Raw genomic sequence first — 27060 nt, 5'->3', positions numbered from 1 at the left:
AAAAAAGAGAGATTTTACAGGCAGAATTTCACTGTACCTTGGTCACATCGGATTCCTTTGAAGCCTGGACTGCAGTAGCAAGTACCTGTGACGTGGTCACACGTAGCATTATTCATGCATTCACATAGTTGTTTGCAACCATAACCAAATGTTCCTGGTGAGCACTCTGGGAAGCCAAAGAAAAGATTGGAAAGAACTCTATTTATTCCAAGAATGAGTGCAATGCTTGCCATGGAAAATTCAGTAGCAAAGTCTCCCTGGTTTCAGTGTCTCTAGGATAACACCCTGGTGTTGGATTAGTAATCTTTTAAAGCAGGAGATAAATGTCCTTAGTGTACAATTTGGGGTATTACTTATTGAACTATAACTTTCTGGAGAAGTCATACAAGACTTTAGGAGGATGAAACCAATAATAGGTACAGAAGCTTTAAAAGCCTAAAAAATATACATCACATGTACAGAATTTAACAGGGCAGGAGCTCAGAAGCTGTAGACAACATCTTGAAAGAGCATAGCATTCTGCACCAGCTCTGTGTATTTGGGAAAGTTGGAAAGCAAAGTTTTAATGTACCTCTATATGAACACAATAGACTTTAACCAAATAAATCTCACATGCTTTCATACTTCTCCCTCCTAGGGCTAGAAGGTGAATATAACATTGTAGGTGGAATTATAGAGAATGAGAATCTGAATGATGTGATTTGCTCCGCTTCTGTATTAGGGTTCCTAATATAGAAGAAATTTCTATCCTGTCTTTGTATTTCTATCAAAGACAAAATGATTGAATGTCCAGCTGTGAAATTTATTCACACAGTTACCATGATGGGCTATTACAATAAATCTGTAGGCAGCTTACTATACTTCTTCAGGCACTATTCAATAATAAATTGAAGGAAACAACTTCTGTCACATCCTACTTGCTTCTATGGAGAAGGCACGTTACGAATGCATGCACACTTCCAATGGTTCTTCTTTGTTTAAGATGTGACTTCTTGTGTGTCACTGCAAATGTTTTGCATAGCATGATGATACCTTCCCGATGTCAGTCTCCAAGTAACTTATAGCAGGCAAAATTTAATATTGAGTCATAAACAGTAGCTAGTATCTGTATAATGATTTGCAGTGTATTAAAGTTATGTCTCTTTGTTCCATCCGCAGGTCCTCAAACAAGGAAAAATAAAATCATTACCATTAATGTTCACTTTGGTATTAGCCCGTAGCCTACTTAAAATGAATGAGGCCTAAATTTTTGGACTGCACCACAGAAATGATAGCTGCATTTAGGCATTTCATCTGCAATGCAGTGTGACTGCCCATTCAGCAGGATTCTGTGAAAGAAGGAGCTTTGATTAAGAGATGCTTCTAAATTAAATAGTAGAAGAACAAATAATTACATTTGCAGTATGGATAGAAAACCTCAGGCTTTGTACAAAGTCAAATTATAAATGGAGCTTCTTGTGTAAATTCTGCTACGACGCAAGCCTGCTATGGAACTTTTCAGTTGCCTGTTTTATTTCTGGTTGCAGTAAGGGTGCACACAAATTCACAGTAAGTTGGGCACTTACAGAGTTACAGTGGTGCTAGATGTAACCCCCACATGAGCACGAGCACTTGGTCCTGAGACACATGCTTTACTGAGTGCAAGTATGTGCAAAAGAAAAGATGATCATGAATTGGAACTGGGTGACCTTTAAGGGCCCTTCCAACCCAAACCATTCCAGGATTCGGTGATGCAGCTTACATTGTTCTATTAATTAGGTACAAGTTGTTTGGGAAGGCTACATCCAGGCAGCACTGAGTGCAGTGACCTGCTTTTACCTCACCTAACTTTTAGGCTGGAATGGAAAGGCCTAATTTGCAGGGGATTCACTATATTTCTTTATTCTTGGACTATGCAGCATCCAGGAGACTCTGCCTTCTCCCAGTGGATTATATAAGGTGCCTGGGGCTCCTGCCTTGCTGACATCAACACCTCATTTAAGAGCCTGTTTCTGCAAAGAATTCTGAAATACACCCTTCCCCCGTTGGAGAAACAGAAAAATGAAGTCATGTTGCTACTCACTTTGCTCACATTGTTTGCCTGTAAATCCCGTCCTGCACGTGCACTGCCCAGTGATGTGGTCACAGTCTGCTCCGTTCTGACACTGACAAATATTGGCACAGTTTTTCCCATAAAAAGCAGCTGGGCAACCTTTCAGGAATCAGAATAAGGAAAGACTAAGAAAGAAGCTGAAACACCAACTCAGATGCGTTATCAGCACAAAATATGTAAGCCTATAAATCTACGGACGTTCAGCCTCTGTATATTTAATAGCATTTATTTGATCATCTAAATGCAGAGATACTACAACAGCCAATTTTCTTGAAGAAGTGTTTCTCATATCTCACGGAATTGCCTCTTAAATGTTTCAGAAGAACAAAAACTTGACCCATCTATACCAGCTGCATTTTGAAGAAGTGAGAGAAGATGGTTAAACAGAAACTCTGAAAGGCCAGAGATCAGTCAGTTACTTGCAAGTGAAAGAGCCTTCTTAAAAGGCTCACCTGAATTTGATCTCCTCTTTTGTACAGAGCTATGATTCTATGATAATTTGGCTCTAATAGGATGGGAAACCTCAAACATTTTCCTAAATCAGACCACATATACTAGGATTTTAACAAGTAGGGACATTGACTGTGCAAATTCTGACAATGAATCAATAATCTAAATGGTTGGTGCCTCTTTTATCGAGTGCCAAAGGCATAAAACACCTTGGAAAGCTTCAGGACTATTTTTGTCGGGGTGATGTGAAGGGATCACAAGTAAAGAGCAGGTGGTTTAACAGGGAAGACTGCAATACTTGGAAGAGACACGAGGTAGCAGCACATACTTTGACAGATTCCCTGGCACAACAGTGTCTCTGAAAGGCTTACGCTGAGTGCAGTAGAGCCCCGTCCAACCATGAGTGCATCTACATTCTCCATCGTATGGGCTGCACATTGCTCCGTTGTGGCAGTTGCATGAATGAAAGCAATCAGGGCCCCAAAAACCAGTGGGACAAGCTATGAAAATAAAAAAGATTTGTCAGCTGACAAAGAAAGCAATGATAGTGTGTTAGTGCTGCGAAGGAACAGCAGTAAAGGGAGGACCTGTGAGACACCAGCAAAGGCAGAACTTTGCACTGCAGAGCTTGGCACAGCTGCAGCAATTCCCTGACCATGACCAGTTCTTCCAAGCCAATGACTGCTTTGAAACCCACGTGCAAACCTGCACTTCACCCACACTGTCAAACCCTAGCACAAGAGAATTCTTCCAGAAGGCTGAGGAAGTGGATTCTCCTCCTCTACCCCACACTCATAGACCCCCACAAGTCCTGCATCCAGCTCAGGGGCCCTAACACAAGAAGGATGTGGAGCTGTTGGAGTGAGTCCAGAGGAAGCCACGGAGATGCTGCAAGGGCTGGAGCAGCTCTGCTCTGGAGCCAGGCTGAGAGAGCTGGGCTGGCTCAGCCTGGAGAAGAGAAGGCTTCTTAAAGGGGGACCTTAGAGCAGCTCCAGTGCCTAAAGGGGCTACAGGAAACCTGGAGAGGGCTTTGGACAAAGGCCTGTAGGGACAGGACAAGGGGAATGGCTTTAACCTGCCTCAGGGGAGACTGGGATTAGCTCTTACACAGAAGCTCTTCCCTGTGAGGGTGCTGAGGCGCTGGCACCCGGTGCCCAGAGAAGCTGTGGCTGCCCCATCCCTGGCAGTGCTCAAGGCCAGGCTGGACACAGGGGCTCGGAGCAAGCTGCTCCAGTGGAAGGGGTCCCTGCCCATGGCAGGGGCTGGAGCTGGATGAGCTTTAAGGTGCTTTCCAATGCAAACTGTTCAAGGATTCCCTGTGTAGGTCAGGTGACAGGATCAGCTCTTTGCTGTAGATGTGCTCTGAGAACTACTGAAACAGCAACTCTTGACACTACATTACTCTCTGTCCTCTATTCTTACTGGCTTTATCTATGAAGACAGTTTAGACAGGGTTTTAAGATATGGAGGTAATTTAATTTTCTTTTTGATAGTCTGGAATTCTTGCATAATAAAGCACAGCTATTCAGGGTTTACTTCTGCTATGCCATCAACTACTAAAATTACCACATTCTGTTGAAGCATAGAGGGCTACTCAGGTAAAAATGTAAAGAAAACTTCTTACAGAACAAATTCCCATCCACCAAATCAGACTGCCTTTGTTGATGGGCCTAATACTAAATTAAAATCTCCAGGTCTATTATATACTTCAACAAGTACAATATTAATACATTTTCAAAAGTTATTTTAAGCCTCCCTCCAAAAGTGAATGCAGTAAGTTACAGTTATTAGCACCAGACTAAAAGATCTAAAATGATGATAACCCTTCAATATATAACAACTATATTTTTGCTTTAAAAAGCACTTCCCATTGCTTCCTATTAAAGACATGAATTAATAAGGCACTGTTCCCAGGAAACCTGAAAGTACAGAAATGGTGCCTATTTCCATGTATGCCATTGGCTCCAGTTCTGACAATGAACGCAAGTTTCTGGCATATGACAGACATCTCTAAAGCCAGAATGAATAGAAAAAGCCCTGCCGTGATGTCAGTCAAACAAAAGGTCACTGAACTCACACAAGGTAAAGCTGAACAGGGTTTGGCCTAAAGTATTCATGCTATAAGCAACCAGAAATAGTTTTACAATGCCTTTGTAAGCCAGAGCTGCAGGGGCTGTTAGTGTCTCCACAACTGGCTCTGGAGTTGGAGCTAAAATTATCTCCTTTGCAGCTCCATCTCCCGGTCATTCCAGGTTAACTGGTATGGAGGGAGGTCTGACTGAAATAGCTCAGTAGTGGAGCCAGGTACGTGAGGCCAGGTGCTGGCAGGAGCCTGGTGTGAGGCCAGGTTCATGTTGGGAGATCTACTCTTTCTCTACAAGAAGGTAACTGAGGAAACTGCCAGGTTCCCACTTGGATCGTCCAAAATAAAAAGCAGCTATCACCAGGTCCTTCTGCCTGCTAAACTGGAAGTTGGTGCTGCTGAACTGGCCTGCCTCTCTCTGTAGGAAGAAACATCTTTTTTCAAGGTTAACAGGACTAACAGTCATTTCCCAATTACATGGCTAAATATAATGAGGAATCTGTAGAGTTTTCTGTCTTTTTTCACCCTTGTTTTTGAATGACAGCAATATTCTGCCTGTGGAAGACACACAATAAAAGCAAAATTACAGCCATCTGTTTTCATACGATTCCTACTTTATCACTTGGAGTTTAATATATTTTCCTCTGGAATGCTGTCTAATATGCTAGTTGTATCCAGAATATGAACTAACATTTCTGAATGATAGGATATTGCTTCCCTCTGTGATCTATCTTCAATTAAGGGATGCTCTCAGGAAATGACACTTTGGGATCAGCAAATGCCAATCTTCTACCTGGGCAATTTTCTAGAAGAAATCCTCCATCCCTCCAAGCCCACATTGACTTTTACAATTAAATTACATTTAATAGAAATATTTTGGCTGCCTAATTTCTCACTTCTGGGGGCCCGGTACATGAAAACCTTTACTGGTTAATAATTTCTAATGTAATAGCTGGAAGAAAGTTCCTTCAAAAATAAATAAAAGGGAATCCAACTAGAAATTAAAAGGGAGCATAGAGCTTTCTTCTCTGATAAGAGCTTCTGACCTTCCTTTCCTGCAATAGCAGCTAGTAACAGCTTCTGCAAATTCCAAATGCAGAAACTAACTCAAGCCAAAGCTAACTTAGATTAATTAAATGAAATAAGCCATAAAGAGAGTAAGGCACTGGCTGCTCTAATACTGCAGGGATTTCCCCAGAAGCTGTCTTTAACTTTCAGAAAACACTAAACAGGAAAATATGTTATTTTAAAAGTGGAGATAGAAAAATAACCCTTTGCTTACTCTGAGAACAGTCCGGCCCTATCCAGCCCGGAAAACACTGACATGCTCCATCGATTGGATTGCAGGTCCCATTCTCGGTGCACTGACAGACCTCAGCACAGTTCTTCCCATATTTTCCACTGGGACAGACTGTGAAAATAAAAAAGCAGTTTACTGTAGGCTCTTCATAATGAAGATGAGGAAGTCACATGGCTTTAACGTTAAGCAATTAGAGGTAAAAGCAATCACAACATTTTTCTTTGCTGAAGCCAAATGGGCAAAGTTTGTCTGGAAAGAAGGAAAAGGCATAAGGTGTTCAAGGCCGTTTTGTTCGCTTACATCTCAGGCATAAAAACAGGAAAATGTCATCTTGAAATCCATTTTTCTGCTGGAAAATCTAATATAATTAGGAGAGTACAATTATTAAAGATAATTATGGAAGGATGAAGAAAAGAGAGAAAAGAACAGAGAAAAGGGGTTATTGAGAGAGGAAGAAAACAGTAAAGTTGAGGAGAATTCAAAGTGTAGCAGCAAAACCAAGCAACATGGCTGGAAGGGACTGACGCGGGCACTTGGCCAAAGGATCCCTTGATGCAATTCCTGAAATAGAGTCCTAGGCTGGCAGAGAGGATTACAACCTCAGCAATAAGAATTATAAAAGTAGGAAAGGAACATTTTAGTCTAAGTATCAGCCTTGGGAAGAAGTCTCAAGAAGATGAAGAGCAACGGGGACTCCTACTTTCAGGTCTGTCGCTAGAACCTAACTCCCTTGTATTGTACGACTGATGATGCCAGCAATAATGGACCAAAAGCTACCAATCCTACCACCCAGTATGATGGCCAATGTCCAAGCCATGGGTATTGTTCTAGGAAGCCAGTGCCCATGAAATGGCTGATGGCAAGAAAAGGCTGAAAGAGCCATAGCGCTGCAATATTGGGCATGCCAGAGTGCCTAGCTCATCAGGGTCCTGATTCCTTCTGGATCAAACAGTGGTGAGACCTGAAATTGCCTTTGGTAGTAAATACACTAGGCTTTGCTGAAGATCAGCTTTCAGCAGTGTTGGTGGGAGGCAGGCTCCCAGCATCTCACAGATGCAAATCACGCTGCAGAGAGTAAACCAGGACTAAGGCTGCCTCTTCCAGAAGTATTTTTGCCATGTAAGTGTGGTGGAAGACTACTCCCACAAATACAGCACATATCCAGTTGCTGAAATGTCATGCTTGTCTTTTGGCATCTGTTCACCTATTCCTCTCCAGCACCCATTGCTGCAGTAAGCATTCAATTAGATTGTAAATGTGGTTTTCAAGGATATATATATATTTGACTGACAGCTGTTAAATAGATGTGCTACATCCTAACAAAATCAGCATCTATTCCCATTTGTCCACCTAGCTTACTCCTGAAGTTGGAAGAAAAGTTTTTTGAGAGTCATCTTGCAACAGCCTAAGCACAGTGACATGAAATTAATAGACATGTACATCTTCAGCCTCCCACCAACTTACTGGAAATCTTTAACGCTAAAGTTGATGGAAAGCTCTGCCCAGTAATAAATGAAATGTTTAATTTTTGTGCTCTTATTGGCTCTGTTCCCTGACAGAAACAGATGTATTTTCAAAACAAGATAAAACATATAGCCCATCTTTGCAAAGGATGTAACAAATGGAACTGGACTTGTACCCTGGTAAATAATAGTGATGTCAAAAAAGTGATTAAGGCACCTCCCTGAATTATGCAGCTGTTTTACCACTTCAACCCCTCTCACTTCCTCATAAGTAGTCTCTGCAGGTGACCTCAATTTATCCTGACTATGAATCAGCCATAGATTGAAATCCTGAGCTGTGATTCATTTGCTTTTATACAATATGCCATCCTCTACTCTTACTATGGCAGAAACCTAAGAACGTGCACGCTGTTGTGTTCTGCATGCATTTCTATATACTATGGCCTTATCTGTAGGAGCTGATAAAGTTGGTTTGGGCTTTCAAATTGTGTGCTAAACAGAACAGTTCTCTAACTGAAAAGAGATAAAACTAAACACAATATACAGACACAATGAAAAGAACAATACACAGCCACAAAGAGAGAGAAGGAAAGAAAAGCCCTCATGTCACAGAAAGAGCAAAAACTGAAATGATCTGGCAGCCTAGGTTCTCACATGTGCTACACCACTATTTACTTCCAAAGCTCTATATAAAGCAGTTCAATGCAGTATTTTTATTGCATCTTTAAGATGGAGACAGATAACATCACTTATATGAAGGCTGGATTTTTTCATATGCACAAAAAGAAATAGTTCTCAAAAGACTTCCTTAAAATAGGAGCTGATTTGCACTGCAGCATGGAATGCTAATGAATCAGGGAAAGATTTGTGATCCAAACACTGGTGCAACAGGGCATGCTTTATAAAAGAAACACTTTGGCTCTGCACAGTGAGAGCTAGCAGAGGGGGTCCTATGTGTGAGCACCTCTTGTCTCAGTGATGTAGTATGATGCTCTTCAGAATGTCAAGGCAGAAGGATTACAAAACCTGTCCTGCCAAAATGGTTGTTCTCATTAATTTCAGTAACCAGGCACATTGACTCTCCTCTAAGAAGGTGAGATCCGACTACAAGCACTTCTTCAAATGTCTCAAACATTTTTAAATGGAGCTGTAAAGTAAGGACTAATACCTCTTTCTTCAGGAGCAATCTGGTTGTACAATGCAGATGGAGATGTTAATTAACTATAAAAGCCCAGAAGTGGGACTCCAAAAGTCCCCGTGGGATGTCAGGTGTGTTCTAGCACCGATAAGAAGTTATTATCAACCCATCTTGCTACCTGATTGTGTAAGATATTCATAAAACAGCTGCTTAGTTGTTTGCTGCTCAGAATCCTTAGCACAAGCACCTCAACCTGTACAATTTCAGAGGTTACACAGCCCCTTGCACGCATGTGCTGGTGATGGAAGAATGTCCCTGCTGCCAGAACAGAGATGGCACAAGGAGATGAAAATTCAAAAGTGAAATCCTCCTTTCACATTTCTCTAATGGAAAACATTAATTAGCATTTTTCTCTCTACAAAATAAAGTTACAAGTTAACTCATTCTGACAAACTGCAACACAAATTGGTTTTAATTAGGACATGAATATTTTACAATTAATTTGGTGGATAGATCAACATTTCAAAGGGAAACCAGAAGTGCTGAACATCTGAGCAGAAATAAAATAGTTTTCTTAAGAGGATAATTAGCCCTGGTTACGCTTTGAAATCTGGCTAACTTCTCACAGAAGATGGACAAATTCACTGAAATATGTTCATTTTAACCAATTAATTGCTATAATGTTTAGTGGGCTATACAGCACGGGAAAATGAAAACATGGTTATACTTAATCTGTGTTTAATGATTTTGTATAAGTGCTGTCTGAAATTCCTACCTCAGTGAAAAGCAGGTCATTGAAAGGTGTTAGTTCGATTTTTACAGGGATGGTGACTTCACGAGGGCAGGAGCCATTACAAATCACCTCCTTTAAATCTGTACATAGGAAAGTCCCACAGTGGTGTGTAATGCAGAATACTGAAATGATTTTGGTGGCATTTTTAGGAGAAAACTGAAAATAAAACCTATGGTTAAGAGCAGACTGACTTTCAAAGGCACAGAAAGGTGACGGGCATCAGGGGGACTTGAAGCTACTCTTCAGCTGTGGAAATTAACTCACTTTCCCAACCTTATTCCAAATTTTTCTGTCTCCTGCACTTGTGTTTGGACGCATATGATTTTAGCTATTCCCAGTCAGGTCCTAGACAGCGTAAATAAGGTTCCATGCATTAACTGGGTGTTTGGGCTTGTGTATCTGCATTAAGCCTTTTCCTTAAGTAGTATCTACACCTCTTACATGAAGATGCCATCAATACTTAGGATACAGGAGGCTGAGCAGAAAGGGAAATGAAACCATTGGATGGCTGATATATTTACAGCAGGTGTCTCATTCCATATTCATTTCAATACAGAGCAGCAGACCTGTTTTATTTATGAAAGCAGGAGCACATCATATTTATGAAAGGATGACTAAGTAGCTATTTGCATTTTCCCTCTAAAGTGAAGAATTTCTTATGATCTAAACTTCTGAAATAAGGAAAAAAGGCAGGGACCTTGTGGTTGGTCACAGATACAGAAACTTGGGAAAGGAGGTGACATGTGGGGGTCTGGGGCTCAGTACCTTGGTTGCAGAGAGCACCAAAGAATCCAGGCAAGCAGTCGCAGTGTCCTGACACGTGGTGACAAGGCCCGCTGCTGTGCACACACTGAGGGCAGGGCTGGCTGCAGTGGTGTCCAAAAAAGCCAGGGGGACAAACTGGGGACAACACAAAGTGACGAAATGAGCCATCACAGGTTTTCACTTTTCTCATTGCGAAGTGCTTCAGAATTCTCTCTCTTGATCCCAACCCAATGTTTCTTAACTTATAAAACCACAATTTTGTGAACAGCTGAAATTAGGAAGCTTGTTGGAGTATTCCATGTTAATAAAGTGAGCTCTGAGTAAAGCTCTCCTGTGGTTCAGACATTCACACCATCCTACCTCATGCAACTCCTTGGCTATTAAATAATACAGCAGAGCTCTCTTAGCAGCTTCTCCCACTTGACACTAGTTTGAGTCTTTGTTCCAGCTAAACTCTTTTACAAAACACAGGAGTTTAAGATGTTCAAGACCTCACAGCCTACTGGCAGATATTGTTAATAACATATTCCACAGCTTTTATGACAGGTAGGAAGAGAAACCCTCATACCTGTACAGACAACAGAAACTCAGAATGTCATTTCCTTTGGAAATTAAGCTAAGAAACCAGAGAAGGTGTATTAAAACCTCCATATTTTATGTCTAAACAACTTGTCAAAAGCTGATTTCTAAACATATTAGGTTCAATGGTGTGTTAAACTGGGACAGTCAGTTTATACATGCCATTGCAGAGCAGCATCCACCAGTGATGAACAGACTCTAAAAATGGTAATTACAGTAACAGCATGCAAAATCACCTAATTTGCATCAGTAATCACACCGGATAGCTGACTAAACTTGTCATGAACTGTATGTTTAATTTGATTAAAACCTGGATTGAAATTGTTATAGAATTTGTACATAAGGTATAGTGCCAAGATTATGGCTCACTATCTCTTATAAACGCATATTGTTGCTTCAAAGCACATGTAGAATGAAAAAACATTGACTGTCCAAACATTCACTGGAACGCATAAGCTCAAAGGAATGTCAAATTGCTGTAAAGTGACTGCAAAAATGACTTTATATGTTTTTATTTTTCCTCCTGTGATTCTCTGTTACATAGTTCTGGCTCAGTGGTTACTATATCATGTCCGTTCTATTTCTCCACCTAAGGAGAGTTTTTCTCTTGGTCCGTCTCTTCACAGAGGGTGTCAGGTTCTTACACTACTGCAGATTTCCAGCTGGAGCTTAGCTGACAGGTTTGTTGATGATGCACAAGCTATAAAACAACCTGGATCATTCCTGAAGACATTTCTGCAGTCCTAAGCAGTAAACTATCCCGGTGTCTCATGTAATCCTGATTACAGACAGAACAAGTTGGATGAGCATCATCTTCAGTACTAAGTTATAGGCTAAATTCTGTTCTAAAGAAATCTCCAAGAGGAAAATGTGAGTGATTCTGAAAGCAAACTTAGCAAGCTAAAGCTACCTTCACCTACAGAGGTGTCCTCTTCGCAAGGCAGTCTTGATCCTGTCTCCCCAGAAGAAGTGGAAGCAAGCTGTGTTCCCTAACTGTATATTCACATAGGGGCATTTCAGCGACACAAGGCAAAAGCAGAAGCATCTACAGGACCTCTCTGTTGTCAGTCCAGTGGGGAGGAAGATTTCCCCCTATTAGGTTCTCAGCAAATATGCTCTTGGAGCAGCCTCATTACTGGAGTTGCAAACCGGGGACACACTTTGCCTCTTGTAGCCTGCATGCCATCAGCTGATAAAACTAAGCCATTTTTTTTTCACCTCAGGAAGGTCAGAAACTATTAACTTCTGGAAGTTTTGCACTCTTAAGGTTGCAAATTTGTAAAACAATTTCTTCCCCAATTCCCTGAAGCTCTGAGCACCACATTTTAGCCTTGGAGAGAGGTTTTACAGCTATATAGATATGCTGAAGCACCTGGAAATTGGGGTTTATAATGGAAATGCTTATAGGCCATTAACTACAGCAGTGCTAGAGGTCATCGTTATAATGACTTTAAATAAAAATTGTCAGGTACAAATTATTTTGAGAGATGAGTGTGTTCTACTGTCAAATATAACTGGTGAAATCAAAGGGAATATTTGAACTGCGCATGCAGAATGTCTCACAGGAAGAACAAGAGCTGCTGCAGAAAAGAAAGACAAACTCATTTCTTGTTTACACAGGAAGATGCTAGAGTGTAGTTTGCACCAGTGATTAAGAGTCCCTAAGGGGGAAATACAGTTTCCCACATGGAGCAAATGATAGGGTTTTTATCTCCTCAGCACATTTTAATATGTAGCAGCAGAGCATCAGACAGGAGGTATTTCAGGCTGATGTGTTTCTGGCCTATAAGAAAACATTGTCTTGCTATTTTGTCATTATGTGATGGGTCATAGCTGACTGTGTTTAACAGGTATTCTGTACTTCACCATAACTTAACTGTAAGTTTGGTTTTGCCCAGCTCCTGCCAAGTTTGGTACGTGAAAGTATTCATCCTTGCTAGCTTTTGCCTTTAGGAAGCCATGAACTGAAGCAGCTCAGAAACCTGTGTCTCTGCCTGGCATCATAAATGAGAACTTCTGCCTCTGCTTCTGCCACCACATCTGCCACAGCCTTCCCAGGGAAGCTGTGGCTGCCCCATCCCTGGCAGTGTTCAAGGCCAGGTTGGACATGGGGGCTTGGGGCAAGCTGCTCTAGTGTCCCTGCCCATGGCAGAGGTTGGAACTTGATAAGCTTTAAGGTCCCTTCCAATGCAGACAATCCTATAACTTTATGATCTATGGAAAATCTTACTTCTCTGGCATAAGGGTCCTCTGTATCCTGGTGCACACTCACAAGTGCCATCCTCTGGGGAGCAGGATCCCCCGTTCTCACAATTACAGGAGATGGAGCAGTTTGGTCCCCAGCGGCCCTGGGTGCAGATATTGTCACAGTGGATGCCTGCAGATGTAAAGGCACACATTAGGTTTCACACAGCTTAATCTGCTCATTGATCAAAGAAACATTTGGCTGGACTGATACTTCATAGTACATCACAGAGCAAACAAAGAAGCCTGGAAAGGAAATCATTATCCTTTTATCTGCTTAATAAAGTGAAAATTAAGAAAGTGCCAAAGAGGTGAATTCTGTAGGTGTTATTGGGCTCCTGTTCAGTCCTTAGCACCATTAAAGAAACTCTTCATGCCATCTGAGAGATGAAGGTCGGGAATTGCTTTAAAGTCACAAAATGCCTCAGAAAACTAGTCTGGAAATATGCGGTCGATTGAAGCCTGGTTACTTAACTGGTGAGTTGGTGTCCTAAAAAGAAAAATCAGGGTTCTGCAAAAACATGTCCAATATTTGGATTCTTGAACATATTCAGTTCTGTGTGGTGTATGGTGCACTTCCCAACATAAAGTGCTGTGGGTTGTTATGCACATACCCCACATCCACCCAGAGCTCTGTTAATGAATGGAGTTCTGGTCTAGCAAATGGCTTTATGTGGGCACAGGCTGATCATCGGCGTGTTAGATGGAGACTGAGACCTGCCAGTCCAGCTCCCAGTGATTCCCAAGGTTGTTGTTTGATATTTATTATTATGAGAAGCAAAGCTTGGAAACACTGAAAGAAGCATACAGCCAAAAAGCTTAACATGAGGATTCTGGCATTGTTTCAACTGGTTTTAACTGGTGACTTTTAAAACCAACCTTGTGCCATGGATTGTTACATACAGATGTATCCTAAGGATTTGATCTTGTGCACCATAATTTGTCCAAGAGGCTCTTACTCCGCTGGGATAAGACAGTAGCAATACCTGCAATTAGCAGAGCTATTTGCATGATCAAGGGCTCCTCGGATTGAAAAAGCTTTGCAGGATCGTGAACCAGGAGAGACTTTAAGCAGTGCCAGCTGCAGGGAGTGGTGGCAGCAGCAGCAGCACACGGTAGATACTGATAACGACAGAAAAAGTGAATCGCAGGCTGGCTTGAAAATCTTCCTAACAACATTACCACACTAGGTGCCTTACAACTGAAGCGCAGAGATTTGATGGTCTACACACACCCCAGCTAGGCTTTCAACATGAAGATGTTCTTTATCATCCATGCACATGTCCCCACTGCATAATGGGATAAATGCAGACAAGGGCTCCGAGAGCCCCCGCCTCAGTCAGAGGTTGGATTAGCGCCTTGCTAAGGAGAAATACAATCCCAAGTAATTTCCTCCACCTCTGATAACTTCATCTGGATGCTACAGGTAATGGACTGTATTTGTGAAGCTGTGATCTGTACAGTCACCAAACTTTGAGGATTATTAAATCAGCTAAAAGTCATTATAAACACACTTACAGTGCAGTTTCAAGTTAGTTTTATAAATCTCTGAAGTTAATACAGTAAGAAATACTGCAGAGCCAAAATTTCCCTTTTCTGAAGATTAATCACACAATTATAACGTCCCTTCCTAGAAAATCTTAACCAAGTCTGGCAAAAGTACAGTTTGAGATGGGGTTTCTAGTAATACATGATCCTAGCTTTATTTATGAAAAGGCATGGTCCATGCTGTGGAGCTTAATAAAAACCACATTAAAATGCAGTAAAACAAGCTCAATCCCTTGATATCTAAGTAAAAAATATGGGAAAAAAAGTAATGAAGAAAGAGGCAAGGAACATTTGTGTTAGTAAAATCAAGAAAAACAATCATTTTAACACAGTCTTCCCCACTCCCTTTGAAATCAAACATATCCTTGGATTACTTAAACAGTAAATGCTTTGTGTGTACATTTATGTAATCCATCTACAGGACTCTGTAATTAAAACCTCGATAAATACAATAAATTGTAAATAAATAAATGTGCTTAGTATTTATACAGCCATAGATAGGATCATTTACAGTTGTGAGAGTCTCAGCGTGAGCTCCCAGCAATGGAAGTGAGACACAAATGTAGAAAAATGTGTATCCTTTCCTCCTGACTGCAGCATTAAAACCAAAATTCTCTCATTGTCAATGGGCTATTTATACGTGGAGACAATTAAACAGCATTATTTCTTGTCTCTTCTGGCAAAGTTTGGGGAAGAATGACATTGGCTCCTTTCTCTTGAAAGGTAGCTGCATTAGAATGCTGTGGCTGTTCCATGCAGCAGCAAAGTCCTTCCTTTAGTAATGAATAATGAGGGATGTCTTCCCGCTCCTAACGAAGGCAATGAGTCATTTTGAAGCCGATTGTTGTAAGGAAACGTAGAGAGAGGGGAAGAGGAAACCTTCCAGAAGACACTGATAGCCATTATAGCAGTTATTTATTTGTACATTTTCAGAAGACAACCAAGAAGATGCCGCAATCAATTTTTATTACTTTGTATTACTCTAAGTTAATTCTCATGGAAGACTTCATTTTTGGAGGCTCCTACACACACTGAATAGCAAATATAAATGAGAAATTCAAATTGCATCTGGACACGCATATCTTAGGGAACTGTGCCAAAAAAAAGCACCTCAGTTTTACAATCCCCTAACTTGAAGCATATGCAGGGGGGGTCCATCCCTCCCAGCTACTTTACAACTGGAGTCAGCGAAGCAGCAAGCAGCTTTAACGGAAAACTCTCATATTTACTTACAGAACTTGCTGATGAACATTTCTGATAAGCAATTAGTTTTCCATTGCCAGAACTACAAACAGATGCTGAAGTTGCCACATCTTTGTGATCTCATGTTACAGCCGCAGGTTTCTGACTTACTGACAAGATCCTTGTTTCACAAGCATGCTATAGAATTAGAAAGACAACTACCAGAAGAAGTCCTTGAAGCTGCAGGAAGCAGTTCTATACATAAACTCTATTGCCTAGATACGAGGAAATTATCTTACTGCCTCAGGCTGTAGTTCACAATTGTAGATACAAGTATAAAATTACACTTTCAAGACCTTAAACAATGTTTGGGGGGTGAATTGTAAATGAAATTCACATAACTGACATCAATTTATAGTTATCCACATATAGTTATACGTGGGCAAAGGACATTCACGCTCTCATGCAATAAGCCAGAGCAAAGGTAAGAGCCGAGTCTGCTGCAGATTTTAACTCAGCCTATGAGACAGCAGCCACAAAGCCTCCACATCCCGGTGTGGATTCGGGGTACTGGATTTCTGCAGACACTGTCTGCTCTCCAGTAGGATTTCCACTGCTGTCATTTGGACTACTCTGTACATGGAATGTAACAGGCAGACCCAGGAGCGGCTTCACTCCCCATTCCCTACACTTTCTTCCTTAGCTCACACATCAGGTAGGAAAAACAGCACAAAGTGCCTCAACTGCTGTTGTGTATATTGTGAAAAACCCAATCTGGAATGAACAGAACCCACTACAACAGTCATGACTCCTTTAAGGGACATCTACATGGGAGAGCTGTTCCAAGATCTTTCTCCCTAAGGGCCCTTCCAGGACTTTTTTTTTCTTTTACTACCAAGTGGCAAAACAGCTGCTGTCTGGGACATCAGGAATACCTGGAGTACCTCTAGCCCAGACTTCCCGAGGGTGAGGCAATCAGGTTATGCAGGTATCTCCCAATGGAGAGCTGCAGATTGTACCTTGAAAAGGAAAGCAGCGGGGATAGAGGTAGAGGAGGAAGTGTGTCTGGCAAGAGCACTGGATGATGGAGACTCCTCAAGGCACGTATGCTTTATGGTAGTAATACATATCATATATTGTAGTCCAGTTCTGCTGCACAGAGGCTAGAGGTACGTGTCTAGTCGCTCAGTGTGATATAAGCTGGTGTCTGGCTATATAAAACAGTAAATTTTTACCGGATAAAGTTAGTTCTTGGTATTAAAAGTTACAAATGGAGCTGTGAAGGATTTAGCTAACATCCACACAACCGTCATGAAAAGGAGCAAGAAAAAAGTAAAAGGATAAAAAACAAAACCCAAGCTGTACAACTGGGATATAAGGTCTCTATTGAAGAACTACTTCATACGCTGTGTCCATTAATAACCTTCAATGGCTTCCTTCAATGCATGTTTGTCAAAGTAATGCAGATTTAGTACTGCCTCTAACTGTACCATGCTGAAGGACTTTGAAGGGTGAAATTCCTGAAAGCCAGACATAAGCAGAATTCCCTTTTTCCCCCTCTCCAGCTTACTTGTGCAATTGCACTTGTGCTTGGGGATTACGTCTCTAGATCTTAATAAAGCCTGCCATTGTTTCTCTGCCTTGTCTCCAGACAGTTGGAAACTAATACTCCAACCGCAACAGAAGAACAAAAATGGATGGAATAATGAGAGCCAGTGGCCTATTTTTGACCACTGCTATCCCCTTGACAGTAGCCTCTGCAGCAGGGCCTGCAAGCTGCCCAGCATCTAATTATATTTCAGGGATGTAGGAATTTGATAAATTATAGGACGTGGCTCCCTTCCCCCTCCATGTACTTTTACATCTACGAGTGTACAACTGTAATTATTTCCCTGAATAAGATCTTCAGCTCTTTTTTTTCCAATAGACACAATCTAAAGACAGATGCAACATCAATTAGCAATGACAGGAATGATTCCAGCAGACATTTGAATCCAACACAAACATTGTGCTCTCCTCCACCTGTCTTTCAACATGACAAGAAGTCATAATAATCTCTTATTTCTGGCATTTGAATAGCTTTGGAAAAAAATGCTTTTTATGCATAAATAGGCGCTGGATTTATGCAGCAATCCAGGGGAGGCCTGGAGTTTGGTGAGTCACGCTTGGCTTTGATCTGGAATGCCTGGGAGTTTTCGTCTGTCCTAATGGTGGTTTGTCTACCTGTTGACACAGTGCACAGTGGCAAAACCACCGGAGTAGCAGGGCTGCTTCAATAGCACAAAATAGCTTAATGATTATAGCTGCAAGGCTATTTTAGATAAGTAATTGCAGAAAGTGGGCCAGCAAACACTTAATGGTACTGAAATGAGGTATGGGAATGTATCTCTGAATGTGAACTCTAGATTTCTATAATCATATGTCTGTATTTTCTTCCTTACTCTCTTCTCTTTCCCCAGTATTCTTTTTGCTGTTACACTTATGATTTCCCTATAAGTTCTATTTGAATCAGCTTGGTGCTTGGGATTGGATCAGTGTGCTTTCCTTAGGGATTATTTTGCTGTTTCAGTTTATAAAGAGTAAAAGAAAATTCAACATGAACATAAGAAAGAGCTATCCGGTTACCTCTGGATCAGCTGTTCAGAGGTGTTACGACAGCAGACGAGCAAGAGTTGATAAAGAATACTTGATGCTCTTCTATCACTTTTTGCACCTTCATAGTTATTCCTACCTGAGGCAAACCCTGCAGTATTTGTCTCAGATCCAGCCAGAAACACCACAGCACAATTCGTGACAGCTCAGCATTTAAGGATGCTGAAGAACAAGAAAATCTGCTTGGGGAGGGCAGCAGACAGAAGGAAAACATAAAGGGATCTCTCATAAAATTAAATGGAAACATTAGGAATTGATGGCTGCTCATCCAGTCTGCAAATAAGCTATTTTTGTTTTTATATAGTGAAGCTATTCAACAGAGATAGCAGCAGCCACATTTACATTATCTATGAACTTTTGTGGTGTTAAAAGGCTTTTCTAACTGATTTTTTGCCAAATTGGTGCAGCAGAGCCCTTACCTTGCTGGGAGTTGTTCACCTGTGGGCTTCAGAGGGGGCAGCTCCTGGGTGTAACAACCCATCAGTCTAAATGAAAGCTGCATGATCCGGTCTTAAATTATGAAGAATAAGCCTTTCCCTGCAGCCAGTGAAAAACTCTAAATTGTCTCTTCTCTCATCATTGCATGGGCGATTTATGCACCCATTAATGTAAGTGTTTTTCTGAAAGTAATATACTTACAGCCTAATGCACCTCTGTGGAGCACTAATCGTACCCCTATTTTTAATTATCTAGAGAAAACTCCAGATATGAATCATCCAACATGGGGAATTTATGCAATAAAAGCTTTCGAGGCAAGAGACCGACCTCACAAGAAATGGAATAAGTCAAAATGTTTGCTGAAATTAAGGATCATTCTGTTCCCTCTGCTACAGGATACTCTCCTGGGTGCACTATTGCAGGAAGAAAAGTTGCTACTAGCAGAAAGAGCAGATTGTGAAGGAAACAGTACTAGAAGGAGTCAAGTCTTGTCCAGTCCTGCTTCACGCTTCCTTCCTACTACTTCTCGAAGTCTAGACATGGTGTTGGGCCAGGAAAGAAGAGAAAGCTGGGAACATCCAAGCAGACCTTCAGCAGGTAAACAGGAGGGAGGAACATGTAAGCGGGAATAGAAACATGCTGCTTTCCTGACTTCTAAACATTCAAGCCCCCAAGCTAAGCCATGAGCTACGAACACCGCTTAGCAAGAGCTGTTGTTCACCTGAACGTGCGCAAACCTATTGCATTTAATAACACTGACTGAAATTCACCCTCTTCTCCTTTGTGCTGAGCAGAAAGGAAGATGTTTACAGCATTTGTCCCTGCAAACACTTTCACCAATAACATATAAATACAACACTGTAGCTTTCTGGCTGTTTGAAATGATCTTTTCTTTTCCTTCTTTCACACTCAGCATGCCAGCATCCAGTATTTAGTCTGCTGAAATGTTCACAAATCATTTTTCACCACTTCTCGCCCACATTTATTTGTAGGTGAAGGCATTGTACACACAGCCTAGCTTATATATAGAATGCCTCCATATTAAAATGGAAAATGCTTTAATAACTCTAGCGTCAGGTTTCATTTTTTTAGAACCCATTAAGTTAGCATTATCCAGGATGCCATCCAAGCTGTATCTTTTCACACGAATTTAAAAGCTGTCCTTTAATAAGTGAAAATAAATACAAAGATGAATGAATGTGTCTCTTCGGTGTTTATAAGATTAATACCACAATCATATGCGTGCATGCTTAAGTTGAGCAGTAGGCTTACTGCAGATTCTAATTATAGTCTAAGGGTCTCATCCAACTCCCACTGAATGAGTGGCAAAGCTCCAACCCATTTCACGGAAGGTGAAATACACACTAAAGCTGGTGCAGGACACACACAACCAAACCTCACTCAGATGAGAATCTGGAGCCCCCTAGATATCTGCCAAGGACTGCACACACATAATTAATGTCAGGACATCAATGAAGTCTTTGATATAACTTCATAATTCATAATTTTGGAAAATTAGCCCTATATCAGCAGGAACCATACTTAAAGGTTCCTGTCAAAGAGAGAATTTTTAAGCACAGCCTGACATTAAAATCTTATCAACTCACTTGAAATTAAGTCAATGAAAAATTAAAGCTAATTTCTAATAAGCTTATGTTACATTCATAGACTAAAGGGCACTTGTCGAATCCAGAGAATAAGCACACCTTTTCATATGGAAACGATCTTCACATTTGAAAGACAGAGGCCAGAAGAGAGGCTAAAAGGAACCATTTTAGACTGACTAAAACTTTTTTGTCTGTTTAAAGCTAATCGAAGGATACAGAATAAAGACGGAAATAGAATATTGATTTCAAAATCTGGGATAAGAGTGCCAAAACTGATCAGTGCAAAATATGGTGTAGGTAATGGGATTAGACATCTACAAAACACATGTCTACTGGGAACTTACTATTACTCCATGCGGATATTTTAGGCTGCGTATTCCAAACCAAGAGAGAACGAAACAGTCTGATGGGGAAAAAATAAAAGCCAGCCCACGACGCTGTGAATTCTAAACCACTGTGGAGCTCCCCAGCAAAAACCCTGTAGGTGCATCAAACAAGTCCTAGATCTTTCTGGTTTTAAAGACACATAGAAAAGTCAGCTACCAATTATATCAGCTTGCTCTTGGAGTTGCTTGATTAATGACAACAGAATTACTTTGGCTTCAACCTAGTACAACTGAGGAGAGAATCTGGCCCTAAGATTATGAAGTGGACAGCTCTTCAGTGTAGGAAGCATCATATTAATACGGGCAAATGCATTTCATGGAAAGCCACGTGGAAAGTTTTTCTTCAGTGATTTGCCACCTTCTTGCACAGAACTCAGGGAAAGTGAAGTTAAAAATACCTTGGAGCTCCCTGTCAGAGTGGTCAGTGTTCCTTTAGAATTCAAAAAGTCCTTCCCTTGAGTAACAGCCTTATCACTTTGACTGAATTAATGCATCCACAGGAGGGAAGAAGCATGTTTCTGTGTTTGAGTGACAGTGCAGATGTCACTTCCAGCCTGCAAATTCTCACAAATGCGAAGTCTCATTCCTCGGAGCTCACCTTATCTGTGACCAACCGATGCTTCCCAACCCCATTAACTCCCCTATACAATCACACGTGGAAATCCCGACAACTTGAGGCAACCACAACTACTGTACAGTATTCCTGGACATGATAAGAGACAATCAGAATTTATGTTGCTGACAATGTAGGAAAGTTATTAAGGTTGGAAAGGACAGTGAAATATGTATTTCGATTTCTGTATGTAACAGCAAAGAGGAAAGCTACTCTTACGAGACGTGAATGAAGCCTGAAGGTGAAAAATACCAACACAATAATAAGATATTTCTTCCTTACCAGCATATATAATTTTCATACCTGCATGTGGCATCCTGATTAATTAAGGAAAATCTATGAGAGGTTCTTTTATAATTAACCATGGGATGCACCCTGTTATATTTTCCATCTTAGGTCTGCTGTACTATCCTATTTTCCCCACACATATTTTTGGGATGTTAAAATCTACTGAATAAGCTTCAGCTTTGGGTACTCAGAAAAGGCTTTGAGTAAAGGAGTTCAGTGGGTAATTGAGATAGCATCACGACTACAATGTTCTATAAAAAACAGAGCATGGTACAAAAAAGAGACAGACAGAACCAAGATCCAGATAAGACAGCATTTCAGATTAAAGGCATTCAGATAAACAGGATTTTAACTGACCTTAACATTTACAGGAATGGAATATATCCCCCTGCAGATCGCTTCCTATTTAATCCCACTGTAACATCTGAAAGGTTAACAAAATACACACTGCCACAATTAATTTGAAGCACACTGACTCGTTACAGGGAGGAAATGAGCTTGCTGTGAATAGCAGCCGGGCCCATGGCTTTCCTATCTGTGATCTGCTGTCCGACTGTGCAAGCGAACGGGCTCGGGTCTTAGAGACAGGATGAGCAATGGCTGTGTCTGGCTTCCCAGAGAGCCCTGCTGACCTGGCTCAGGTCAAACATAAAGGGGGCACCTCCCAGAATTAGAGGGCAGGCCAGCAGCTATGACCAATTGAATTATTGGTAGAACCAGCTGAAGGCTATGTAATAACTAGTTGGCCTCAGTGAGGGAACCTGCTGCCATCAGCCACCTTGAGGAGAGAGGACCAAGCTGATGGGGGCTCTAACAGAGAAACGTTGCCTCCCCATGTCCTCCCTAGCTTCTGACGCACCCAGCAAGGCTACCAGGGCAGCTGGTCCTTCTTCATCCTGTTTCAGTTTATTTGTTAAGAATAAACACTGAATAAATTGATGACCTTCTCCTTGTTGCTGAGCACTCAGGCGAGGAGGTTGCATCTGGGTCAGTTGAGGTTGATACCTGCTTCTGTAAGACCTGTTTGCTTGCAAAGGACTTCCAGGAAATGCTCCACCACGCAGCTTTTCCACGCTTGCATTCTCTCTGTGGATTTAGTGCGTGCAAGATCCCTACTTAACCAAATGCAATTAGCACCGAAGCACTCCATTTTCAAGCAGTTTCATTTTAACCTGAATGCACACAAAATTAACACCTCTTCCCCAAAGAACAAGTGTGCTGGGAGCTTAAAGGTATCTGTGCACGCACACATATATGCGCACATAGAGCTTCAAGCACAGAAGCCATACATACCTAAAATGCATGGCAGAGCCAGAGTAAGAGACCCTTATTAATCTTCAGACAAGTGTAATCAGTCAAGAGTTGATCCTGCTGCGAGCTACATTTTTGCTTTTTAACCTAGCAATAGATATGAACATGTCTTCTTTTGATTTTAAGGGTTATATCTATATTTCTATATATATTTATATATACACACATGAGGTTATGCATATGCATTACTGGTGCAAGCTGGAGAACTCCATTCAGCGCAAGGCTGAGCCCTTGTTGTTATTGCAGCTGACATTTTCTTCCCATGGAGGAAAATTCAGGTCTGCATTGAGTCAGCAGGTCACAGATCTGGTTTTATCCCACATCTGAACAAATTTCACTTTGTCTGGATCGCATGAAAGCCTTTTGCCGATGTGGTTTTGGTCTTTTCTGTACAAATGTTATGCTTGCCTTGCTATCTACAAAACCATTTGTGATAAAATGTGTCTGTCTACCTAGCTGGGTAATTTTTCCACGTGCAATTCCCCACTGAATTGAATGGAACCTGTATATGCATGTCTTCGAGCAGCTTGCTGCCACTGTGCTCATTTATGCATACAGCTGGTTTGCACAGCTCTGTGATCTCCTGGTTGATATGTGGGAATCTCTTCATCATCTTCCCATCTGCCAGGTACGCTCAGCTCCTGAAAATTACTTCCCCCCAGCTGGTACATATAGAAGGGCATTGTCCTGAATAATAGTGTTGATGGTGGCAGTCATAACCTAGTAAAAGGATGGTAGGCTGCTATTAACTTACATTGTATGCAATCTTTTACATGCCTCTTTTTTTCCGTCTTTTCCCACTCTTCCTCCATGCTCCTACCATCTATCAGTCTCTGCAGGTTTATATCAGTAACATCTCAAAAACCACTTTAAAGAAAATGGGTTCAATCTTCTCCTTGATCTTTGCATAAAACACTGACATCAAGAAGGAGTCCCACGTGTGGGATGAACATACAGAATATGCTGTTTCAGATGAAGTTTTGTGGCTATTAGGATCAGAAAGCCATGTGAATCCTCTGTCTGGTGTGAGTGGGCAAGAAGAGCCTCAGATGTTCCATGAGCCTGCACTTTTCTGATCTTTTTCAGGCCATGCCTAGTTAGCACCAAATTCAGAAAGCAAAACAAAATTAAGCCTGAATTATTTATCATGTCATGTTTATAAAATGCACTGCAATAAACATCTTGGCCCAGTTCACAACAACTACAGATAAAATCTTGCCTAATAAGGAGATTAAAGAAGGACACCATAGACATTATTCTTACCTTTACTTGGAGTAATTTGTATCTGCATTTGATGTATATTTGCAGATGTGGATGGGAGTACATATAAAGTATTTGTTGCAAATACCTTTGAGAAGAAGCCAAACCTTTAGTCTGTACTGTCTGCAAAGTGCATTTCCTGAAATTTCTTCTGGAATGCTACATCCAGAAAGATGTGCAATAAACGTTTAGAGGAAGTGTGTATAAATATATCTCTTTAATTTACTGTACTTTTGAAGACCATTTCTCCCTTGAAGAAACTCACAATGGCTATAGGGAAGCCTACCAACTGTTTCTCTGATGATCATCAATAATGCACAGTAGAGTTTTAAAGCCTGATAGATAGATGTATTGATGGTGAAGAGGCTCAAAGAAAGATGAATGCAGCCCAGTGAATGAAGAATGCAACCTAGAGGAGAGGATATTAGTGAGCTTATAAAATGGATTTTCTTGGGGGAAAAACGCTCTTTTCAGGGATGCCTGCCCACTATCTCTGAAAAGTGCCTTTGTTGTAAGCAGTGTAGAACTTTCTATTTCTGCATTTTATTTAGTCCTTCAAAGTTTGTTTCCATTGTACATTCTAGGTTTAATTTCACTTCATGCTTTTAGGAGCTGAGCTGCTGCGGCAATATTCTCTCCATCAGAAATAGAAGGCATGCACTGTTTAAGGTGCAAATGAAGAGGTAAGGCGACAGTATCCCAAATGCTGGCTGCCTGATCACCTGCCTCGCTCCATATATTCTTCCAACTTGTACTTGTTGGGAAAACAAACTTTCCAAATGAATTGTTGTCAATATAAATGCATTCTGATTGCCAGTGCCACTGGTGGCTCTGCAGTTACGGGCAAGAATCTAAGTTTATTTCCCTCTAGTGCCTTTACAGAAAACTGAGGGAGATTAACCAGTATTTCAGGCAGCTAAGTGTGAAATACTGGTTGGGTCAATAACTTGCCCCTGCTGCTGTTCTGTTAGCTGTCAAAAGCTGGCAACGAGACATGTCAGTGTGGAGTCAAGTGCAGGTCTGATCGTATCGAGACCTCCAGCCTGGACTCTCTGACTTCTTGGAATATTCTTCCCTGCCTCTGTGTAATCACAAGAACTCCTTGTCAAACCAGCACTGACCCACTCTCCAGAGCTACCCTTCTGCTTGACAAGAAGGGAAAACAGGAAAAGCATAAAGACTTTTTGTAATGAAACTGAGTCTTTTGTGATGGAGCAGCCATAATGACTCATTCAGAAAACACCTCTGCATCGCCGGGTATGATGGTCCCAGGATTCACTGAACCACAAGTGCACCCCCACGGAAAGGGCTATTCAAGGAGAAAATCTCTGCAGGATTTCCAGATGATCTGCAGCCCTCCTGAGGATTCTCTTTACAGAAGGCTAACATCTGGTTCCAGTTTTGGAGCCATCTTCAACTAATCTGAATACAAATTTAATGAATGCCAGTTATTGTCACCATCACAAGTGATTTAAATACGGTTAAGTTCAGCTGATCTTGTCTCCATCTGTTATTTAGAGGTTTGCAGTCACAAGTCCAGTGCTATAACTGATGCAATAAGCCAAGCAAAACAACCCGTCAAGCCCCCACCAAACAGCAAAACCCCAAAGGTTCACAAAGGTAATGGCTAATTTTACCTGTCCAGCCTGCAAGACAGCAGCAGTAACCGGTGACAGGATCACACCCATCTGCATGGCTACAGTCACAACGTTCACTGCAATTAAGACCATATGTTCCATCCTTCCAAAAATATAAATAAAGAAGTCTCTCAGTAATCAGTTTTTTGTTCTAAAATGTGCAAAATCATCCATCATGTCCCTCAATGCTGAGTTGCATTTTTTAAATTAACATACAGGGAGGATAAAAACAACTCAGTGCATAACATTTCTATAGAGAACCAAATGAGGAATCACTTTAGAAAATGATGTTCAAGCAAATGCAGATAACAGAGCAATAGCTCTGATACAATATAATGCAAAATAGAACACATCTACTTGACTGCCAGAATGCCAATCTGTTATTTACACATGATTTCCTTCAGCTATCCACAGACAAAATGAGACGCTGGCCTATTGTACATTCAGAAAAGCTATGTGGTGTGTGGCTTTAAAGGGGGTGCAAGACCCCTGCAGTTATACTTACAGGGCATGGCTGGTCACAGTACTCCCCTTGCCATCCGGGTGAGCAGAGACAAAAGCCATCAGCTGGCCTGCAGGCTGCTCCGTTTGTGCAGTAACATGTCTGGTTACAGTTAAGACCCCAACTTCCACTTGAACATGGAATAGAGCAATCCACTCCTTGCCAGCCTAAGGAAACATATGAGAGAAGATTTGGGATGTTTTCATGAAAAAAGCAAGGTAGAGGCAGCAGTTTGAACAGTGCAGATCTTTGATTCTAGGGCCAGTTTCCTCCTGATCTTGGTGTAAATGGAGCAAATGTCTTTAAACTGACAGAGGGCAAATTTAGATCAGACATTAGGATGAAATTTTTCCCTGTGAGGGTGCTGAGGCGCTGGCACAGGGTGCCCAGAGAAGCTGTGGCTGCCCCATCCCTGGCAGTGTTCAAGGCCAGGTTGGACACAGGGGCTTGGAGCAAGCTGCTCTAGCGGAAGGTCTCCGGGCTCATGGCAGAGGTTTGGAACTGGATGAGCTTTAAGGTCCCTTCCAAACCACACCAACCTGAGATTCTGTGTTTCTATGATAAATTAAGACTATCTTGGAGTCAAAGACTGGCCCTTTTTTTTATGACCTCTCAACTTCATCTGCTAGCATCTATACATACAGGAGGGTGATACAGGTATCACTGTGTTGGATGTTCACCAGATTCAGGTATGCCTCTCTGGGACTTGCTCGGACGGCACAAGATAGT

At 41.4% G+C, this 27060-nt stretch overlaps 1 protein-coding gene across 10 annotated transcripts in view; it reads right to left on the bottom strand.

The window, feature by feature from the left end:
• The window catches only part of MEGF11 (multiple EGF like domains 11), a 284475-nt gene that overhangs the window by 28582 nt on the left and 228833 nt on the right, over positions 1–27060 (bottom strand). For all 10 annotated transcript variants that reach the window (XM_065688547.1, XM_065688551.1, XM_065688554.1 and 7 more), the window contains 8 exons: positions 26335–26498; positions 25830–25932; positions 12894–13040; positions 10085–10219; positions 5908–6036; positions 2914–3042; positions 2063–2191; positions 38–166 (listed from right to left, as the gene is read on the bottom strand). In XM_065688547.1, coding sequence (XP_065544619.1) covers positions 38–166; positions 2063–2191; positions 2914–3042; positions 5908–6036; positions 10085–10219; positions 12894–13040; positions 25830–25932; positions 26335–26498 — 1065 coding nt within the window. The remainder of the gene's footprint in view (positions 1–37; positions 167–2062; positions 2192–2913; positions 3043–5907; positions 6037–10084; positions 10220–12893; positions 13041–25829; positions 25933–26334; positions 26499–27060) is intronic.

This window comes from Lathamus discolor, chromosome 8, assembly GCF_037157495.1.
Source record: "Lathamus discolor isolate bLatDis1 chromosome 8, bLatDis1.hap1, whole genome shotgun sequence".
NCBI lineage: Eukaryota > Metazoa > Chordata > Aves > Psittaciformes > Psittacidae > Lathamus > Lathamus discolor.
This window is presented reverse-complemented; position numbering and strand designations above follow the sequence as displayed.